At 34.9% G+C, this 8,085-nt stretch overlaps 1 protein-coding gene across 1 annotated transcript; it reads right to left on the reverse strand.

The window, feature by feature from the left end:
- Positions 1-4,167: 4,167 nt before the first annotated feature.
- LOC116124623 (F-box protein At1g10780-like) lies at positions 4,168-6,665 on the reverse strand. Its single transcript, XM_031410349.1, has 4 exons — positions 6,585-6,665; positions 5,343-6,087; positions 4,875-5,155; positions 4,168-4,779 (listed from the first exon to the last, which is right to left on the reverse strand). The coding sequence occupies exons 2-4, from the start codon at positions 6,082-6,084 to the stop codon at positions 4,543-4,545; spliced, it is 1,260 nt and encodes a 419-aa protein (XP_031266209.1). The 5' UTR covers positions 6,085-6,087; positions 6,585-6,665; the 3' UTR covers positions 4,168-4,542.
- Between the last annotated feature and the right edge of the window lie 1,420 nt (positions 6,666-8,085).

Here is an 8,085-nt window from a genome sequence, read left to right on the forward strand (position 1 = left end):
ATTCTTGCAACATTGCATGTTGGCATTTCATAATGGCATTAGTGGAGATGAACCATCCATAAGCATTAATTGTGCATTGAGAAGTGACTAAGAAAGAGTAGGAAACTTTGTGTATGCACTTACTCTATGAGTAAGAACTTGGTGGATGCAACTACTCTAAGGGTAGAGAGAATGAGAAGTGCTAGAATAGAGTAAATGAGAAGAGTATTAGAAATGTGTTATGCTTTTGTGATCATCACCCGACAGTTTGAGAATCGGGTGGATGCTTTGTGATCATCACTCGACTAGCCATTGAAATGGGTCGATGCTTTGTGATCATCACCCATAGTAGTAGAAACGGGTGGATCTTTGTGATCATCACCCGGTTAGTTATTGAAAGGGGTTGATGCTTTGTGATCATCACCCGACAGTGATTAGGAACGGTTTAATGCTTGGTGATCGTTACCCAAAGTAAGAGGAACGGGTAGTTGCTATGGTCCCCACCCGATAGCTATGAAAACCGTAGGTGCTTTGTGATCTCCACTCGGTAGTCCCTAGGATAGGGTTGGTGCTATGTGACTCCACCCGACAGTCATGAAGATGTGGGATGCTGGTGTGAATGCCATCCGGCCGTACCTCGGGTAAGATGAGGGCATGACGTTTAGTAGGAAACACAGAAAGTGTGAGGAAAGAATTAAGAGTAATACATACGGGGATAGACAGATAAAGGGTTTTACTTACTGGCATTATTTTGTGCTCACCCCGTTATTCTCCTTTGTGGATGCAGGATCTAGGTGATGATGCAGTCGGAGGGGCGTCGGCAAGCGAGGAGCAATAGCTACACTGTTTCCCCTGTTTTGTCTTTTAAAATGGCATTTTTGTAAATGACGTTCTTTGTGTACAAAAGACATATGACTTATAATGAAAAGAAAGTTTTTGGGCCCAATTTTCTATCGTTATTATGCATGCATTGTATTAGTTTACAGTAGTTGTTACAATTCTCCATGAAATTCTACTACTTTTCACTCCCCACATTTACAACTAATTATGGGTGGAATGACCATTTTGCCCTTAAGGAAGTTTTCTAGAATTTTCTCAAAAATGTCAATAAGGTCTTTGCCCCAGCGAAGCTCTTCCTTCACCTCAGCGAGACATTCCAGAGCATAAATTACCGCGGTGAAGACTGCAATTCTAAAAACTCGATTGGGGCAGAAGTTTGTTGCCGTGGTGACAAAATACCTTTGCTGCGGCGAAGTCTGCACTTCCCAATTTTCCAATCTTCCACCTTAAAACAAGCAAAACTAAAGGCATAAAAACATAAATAAGTTACGTACCTCAACGTGGGCGTTACAACCCCCCCTTCAAGAGTCAATGTCCACAACGACTTTCACTCTATCAACACTGACCCGATGGTAGCCCTTTCCCCTTTTGAGTAGCTTCACTCACCTATCAGTCATTCGATGCACATTGCACCTTAATATAGCCTATAGGTAGCCATTTCCGTAGCCTAACTCTCAACGAAAAGCACCAATGTTAGAACTCAAGCCCAAGGGAGAGCCCAACCCGAAAGACTGACCTAATAGGTGGGAAAGCCTCTAGGTACCACACTTAGTGGTGTGAGATCTCAATGTGGGATCCTAACACTCTACAATCCAACATTCTTTTCTTCTACAAAAAAATCAGTAACTATTAGTTGTATCATGCAAAATAATATTACATACATAAATTTATGAAGAGAAAGTGAACAGAAATAGGTAGAGAGATGGGCTCTGTCATTAAGTTTGGATTATTTTGTTAGCATCATTATCATAGAAAACATGTCATTTTTACAATGGAAAGCAATTTACTAGTATCCCCCACTTTTTAAATATATGTTTTGTTTTGATAAGTTTAGCCTTAATTAAAAGTACTAAAAATGACATTATAATTTCTAGATATACTTCATGCTATTTTGTATTTTTGTTATAATTTTTAACATTTAGGGTGCATTTGGATTGGGCTAATATAAGATAATGGGGGGTAATCTTCGTTTATTTTGCAAGATTCTGTTGTTTGGTTTCCAAGTAATGAAATATTATGGATATCTTTTATTGCAAACAGTGTTTACTGCTGGTAATGTAGGGGATAATCAGATACCCTCCCCAAGGGCTGTTATTTAAAGATTACTGGGTAATATGATTTTTATACCTATTTTACCCTTAATTAAATACCATTTAGGATAGTTACCCCCAAATGTCTACCAAATAACAATTACCCAGCCCCCCTACATTTGAGAAATTAGCTAAAACACTCCAGCCACAAAAAAGTTTAAAAGTTAACAAAATACCCCTACCCACTCAAGACCACTACCGGTCGCGGGCCACCATCACTAGCCGTCGACTACAATTGCCATAATGGTCCGCAACTGGTGGGATCTGGCCGATTGTGTGTCGCTAAAGCTATTTCATGGCCAAAGATCATAGCCACATATTAGGCCATGAAACGGTCATTGTTTCACGGCCAAAGATCTGGCCTTTGTTAGCGCACAACCGGCCATATACGGTCAATCATGTGCCATTCGTCGACTGCCATCGATGGCCAACGGTGGTGGCTAGCTGCCGAAAGTGACTTGGGGTGGGTGCGGGTATAATGCTACAAATTAAAGTTTTATATGGCTAAGGTGTTTTAGCAAAATTTCAAATGTAAGGGGTTAAAATAAACTATTCAAAAAATAATATTATATTAATATTTAAAAAGGAGGGCAATTTAGTAATCTATATAACATACTCACCTATTTATCATTCCAGCCAAACATATTACTCACTAATTTATTTGAACTAATCAAACACATTTCCTAAACATTTTTTTAGTAATCTTCAAGATGATCTATCTTTCCTTTAATATAACATCCCCCTATAATAAAACATTAAATGATCCAAACGCCCCATTAATATTACATAAACCTTAACCCTAAATTTTCATAATTATTGAAACCTTTTGTTTAATTTCAAATATTAGTTTGTTTGATGAAAATATAATATTAAAACTATAGAAAAAGTAATCGCACAAAATGAATCTAAATCTGAAGAAGAAAAAGTAAGTTTCAAATTTGAAATTAGGAAATTAGGATGTAAATAAAAAACCTAAATAAGTTTAAGATTTTGGGGGAAATGGTGTAAAATTAAAAACCTAATTGAGTTTGAAATTATGAAAAATAGACCTAATTAAGTTTAGAGAGATATTTTCAGTATTAAATATGGTTTAAAGAGTTTTCTTTTAATTACAAAAGAGGTGTATTGTATTTAGAAGTGGGGTATAATGATCAATTAGATGGGGACTAAAAAATCACTTCCTTTTTCCTATTAGAACACGATTTAGTGATCTCAAGATGTCAAGAGTATTTCAATGTGTGTATATATATATATATATAGTCTTTTTATAAATAAAATATGTCAAAAATAATCAACTTTTTTGTTATTGGTTAGAATACAGGTTAAAAAAACTTTATAATATATTTAATACGATACAATGGTGTTGGAATTGTTAGGTGGTAAAGAAATTAATTAACTCCAAATACTTTTCACATCTATTGGATTGTAAAATATCCTATTCCTTTGTTGAAATTGACAAAAATATAACTTTAATATAATATAATACGGTAAAATATAAATATACATGTTATGACTATTTTGTCCTATGTTTTTTGTCTGACAGTATACCAAATTGTATGACTCAATTGTAAACATAACGTTACTTTTAATAATAAAATAATGACTACTTTGTGCTATGTTTTTTGCCTGGTTATATATTTGATCGTATAACTCGGTTGTAAAAATAACATTATTCTTAATAATAGCATGTATACCATGTGGAAATAATATCATAACACTCTATACTCAAATTTTTAACAAAATCACATAATAAAAAAGGGTACTTGAGAAATGTTTGGTAATGGTAGAAGAGTTTTAGATATCAGAAGATCTTTTCAAAAAAATTAACCAAAATTCTTTCATCATAGCTGTTACACATTTAAAAAAACATAGATTTAGACTAAGGAAACAGGTGAGGTAGCTCACTATACCTCATACTAAACAAAATAAATAAATAAATAACAAATCACGGTCATTGCGGAACCAAATTGGGTTCTGGAGTTGTTGAACCTGGGGTGGTTCAAAATCAGCCTGGATTCTGTCTCTCCGAAGAATCAATACATACATTCAAAACATTTCTAGATTGCTCAAGTCTCAAGCAATAGCTTGATAATTGCATAATTCACCATTAGTCTCTAATTAACATAAAATAGTTTCAAAGCCCACTAGTTAAAAGTCACCCAAAACTGAGTGTACATTTTATTCCATCAACTAATCTGATTTTCACCATCGCAACAATTTTCCATTGAAATTCCAAAAGAGTTATGATTAGAACTCCAAATGCTGTTTCAGAATGTTAAATAATACGACATTTGGCCTCAACGGGAAGCAAAAGCATTGTTATGAAACTATTAGTTTCAATCACTAGTAGTCAAAACTGTTGATCAGAGAACTATAAGAAATTAACAATTAATAGACTTGCCACATGTGAGCTCTATTGAATTCGAACTATCTTGCGGTTAATGCATCTAAACCTGCAAATCTCGTCAAAGAAATCATCTGAACTGCTGTGGCTGCTCTTCATTTGAAGAATTCTTATTACCATTGCCTTTAAATTTTTACCATACTTCAACAGGGACTCAAGAGTGCTCATTTTCTGTTCAGCATTTAATGGTGATCTCACTGTGACTACTACTTCCTCCAAACATTGAATCACAAACCCTGATTCAACCTGCAAAAATGAGTAAGTGTGAGCTCAATTAGTTATGCTATCTTTGAGGTTAATTTAGACAGAAAACTGACAACATTAGAAGATGGTCAACATACATTTTTCAGGCTGTTTCTCTGGCAAAGAGCGGCAAACATAGCCCCATGGATATCAAACTTCTGCAGCTTCGGATGAGTATTGAAGAAATCAACAAAATCAACCTCTGGAAAGGGCTGAAGGGTATCGAAGTCTCCAGTGAATTCAACCTTCATGTAGAGATGCTTCACCTCACTAGCCCATTGAAGCATTTTGCTTATTGCATCCCAACACCACTGGACCCCTCTCATGGTCAAGGACTCAAGGGCATCCAGTTTCCCAAAATCTACCATGTAGACTCTCCCTGAACATTTACAGAACATATTATCAGTCACATTTATAGTTTATAGAATCAGGAACTTTTGTATCCACCAAATATTTAAAAAGTAAAAAAAAAAAAAATATATATATATATATATATATATATGTATGGGCATAAATAAATAACATAATCGAACTTCCTAGTAAATAACTCCTAAGCAAGAAATTACCAGCATTATTGGAAATTGAAAGATTCCTCAAGCATTCTGTCTCTTGAACCCTAATCCAACTACAGCCTTGTATCTCAAGGAATTCAATTTTTGGACAAGAGAGAGAAAGCGAGCTGTTACCCGAGCCATAAAAATCCAGCTTACACCGTTCCAAAAGCGGTAACTCAATTGAAACTGACGTAACCCCTTCGCAGCCAAGCAGCAACAAGTTAGTCAAATTAGGACAAGCCCCAAGGGCAGTGGACAATGCTGGATCCTTCAGTCTCGCACCAACAATTTCAAGGTTCTGAAGTTTATGGAAAACATCCCAACTGGGTGAATTAATCATTAGAACACCCCAAAGCTTTAGGGACTCCAAATTCTTTGCACTACTAATGCAATCCAATTTGGAAGGCCTCTCAAGACAGTGCTGATATTCGGAAAGATTATCCATTCGAAGCTCCAGATGCTTAAGTGTTGAACCTGCAAGCGATAGCCATGAGGCGAGGCCAGCACTAGAAAATGGGCTATACACAACGAGCTCCTCCAAGCAAACAATGGATGAAATCATCTTCCATACAATAGTATCAGGACTGTCACTACTAGTGTGGTTGTCGAAAGAGTTTCGAGGGAAATACAGGCTTCTAAGGTAAGGAATCGAGTCCTTCCATCGCTTGGATACACAATTACATGTTGCTACATCTCGAGCATTATTCATATGTGATAAAATGTAATGAACAATGGCATCAGGGAGTGAGTCCATTTTCTGAGGAAAACAATCAAACAGGTAATAGTCAATAACCAAAGTGCTAAAAACATCCATATAATTCAGGTAAAATTAGTCTTTAAATTTCAAACTTTTTATCATGGGAAACCTAAAGATAGAAAATTTAATTCACAAAGGATTCATAAACCAATAATTCTCATAATAAACCAAAAAAAAAAAAAAAAAAAAATTACATCTGATAGTCAATGTGGCTAACAATATTCATAAAGATGTCCATAATTTTATCTCATAATAATTCAACACAAAGCTAAGAAATGGGGAAATCATACTTTTTTTTCCTAATAAATGAGAAACCAGATGCAATACAAACATTTGAAGCAAAACCTAGATGAAATTTAATCCTAAAACAGACATAAACAGACGAGATTGGAAAAAAGAGAAAGATTGGAAAAAAGAGAAAGATTCTCAGCACATTTAACCCTAAATCAACAAATCATTCATAAAACTCAAATCGAAGACAAGATCAAGAGCCTTACAGTTACAGATTCAAATCTGTTAAAAAGAGAGACGACACAGATCTGAAAAAGCAAAAACCCAACTGGTGTTTCGAAAGAAGACTGAATATATATAAGTTTTAAGGAGTGAAAAAGAAAGAAGAGGGAGCGGAATATGAAGGGAGGGCGTTAAGGGTTTTTTCAAATTTTGAAAAAGTTGAGTTAACGGGCACCAAATGAAATGAAATTGTTTTTGTTTTCTCTCTCTGTGCAAAAATGAAATGGCCCGCTTCATTTTCAAAATTTTGAAATTTCTTACCGTTCAAATTATTAGGGAGGCTTGTATTTAAAGGACACTTATTTTAGGTATTATCATTTTGGTCCTTGTGTTTGTCTTTAGTTTATTAAATCTGAGAACTAAAGTGATGCTATTTAAAATGGTTATCCTTGGGATAATTAAAACTATATGGACAACAATTATATCTAGATAACTAGATCTGCATTTTGCTTGTATTAGTGCAGAAACTAATGTGAATTATATATGATGCTCATACCGGAATGATGACACGTGTAAAACGCAGGTTCCATCAATGTCGATGGTGTGTGATGGTGAGATGAGTAGTGTGATTGGAGAAAATAGTGTGAGTGAGTGTAGAGTATTGAAACTGAGGGAAGCTTTTTGTTCATGAGCCGGCAATCATTGACTCCTGATGCAAATTTCATAATCAGGGCTGGAAATTACACATCATTAAACATAAAAAAAAAAAAAACAGCCATAATTCTCTCATATCATCACATACAAACATGCAATAATTCATTCAACACAAGTTTTGGTCAAATTAGGTTCAAACTAGGTTTACTTACCTTGATATGTGAGATCACTTCCCTTTTGCTCTAAATTCTCTCTCTTGCCCTAGTCATATAAAAACCATAAGAATTTAAAACTTTAAAGTTTATCACACTCCTTTTGCTAGAATCTTATCTTAGGATGCTTTAGGGTGAAAATCTATGAAATCCAAGCCAATCCTTGATTTCCCTTTGAAATTTAGTGAAGAAATTGAGGAAATGGGGAAAATGTCGTGAACAAGGCTGCATTTGGGGTTTCTTCAAATGAAACCTTATATCAATAATATAAGCAGTATTCCCATTTTTCCCTTGCACTTTCTATGAAATTCCATCTATGTTCCTTGTCAATTACAATAATGTTCTCATTCCATTGCATTCTCCATGTAATTCTACTTCTTTTCACTCCCCACACTTTCAACTAATTAAGAGTGAAATGACCATTTTACCCCTAGTGAAGTTTTAGGAATTTTCTTCACACTGTTTCAAGATAACTCTAGTAAAATTCAACTAAGGTATTAGGCTAAATCAAGTTACGTACCTTGATGTGGGCGTAAAATTACAACAATACCTCACTTTCCATTGCATTCTCTGTAAAATTACTACTTTTCACTGCCCACATTTACAACTAATTATGGGTGGAATGACCATTTTACCCTTAAGGAAGTTTTCTAGAATTTTCTCAAAAATATCAATAAGG

The sequence above is a fragment of the Pistacia vera genome, unplaced genomic scaffold, assembly GCF_008641045.1.
Source record: "Pistacia vera cultivar Batoury unplaced genomic scaffold, PisVer_v2 Contig1038, whole genome shotgun sequence".
NCBI classification, from domain to species: domain Eukaryota; kingdom Viridiplantae; phylum Streptophyta; class Magnoliopsida; order Sapindales; family Anacardiaceae; genus Pistacia; species Pistacia vera.

Excerpts from the sequence above, each read along its gene's own strand:
- LOC116124623 (XM_031410349.1), bottom strand. The coding sequence starts at position 6,084 with ATGGACTCACTCCCTGATGCCATTGTTCATTACATTTTATCACATATG. Across the intron at positions 5,156-5,342 it reads TTCAATTTCCAATAATGCTG|GGAGAGTCTACATGGTAGAT; the intron begins GTAATTTCTTGC and ends GTAAATGTTCAG. Across the intron at positions 4,780-4,874 it reads AGAGAAACAGCCTGAAAAAT|GTTGAATCAGGGTTTGTGAT; the intron begins GTATGTTGACCA and ends TCATTTTTGCAG.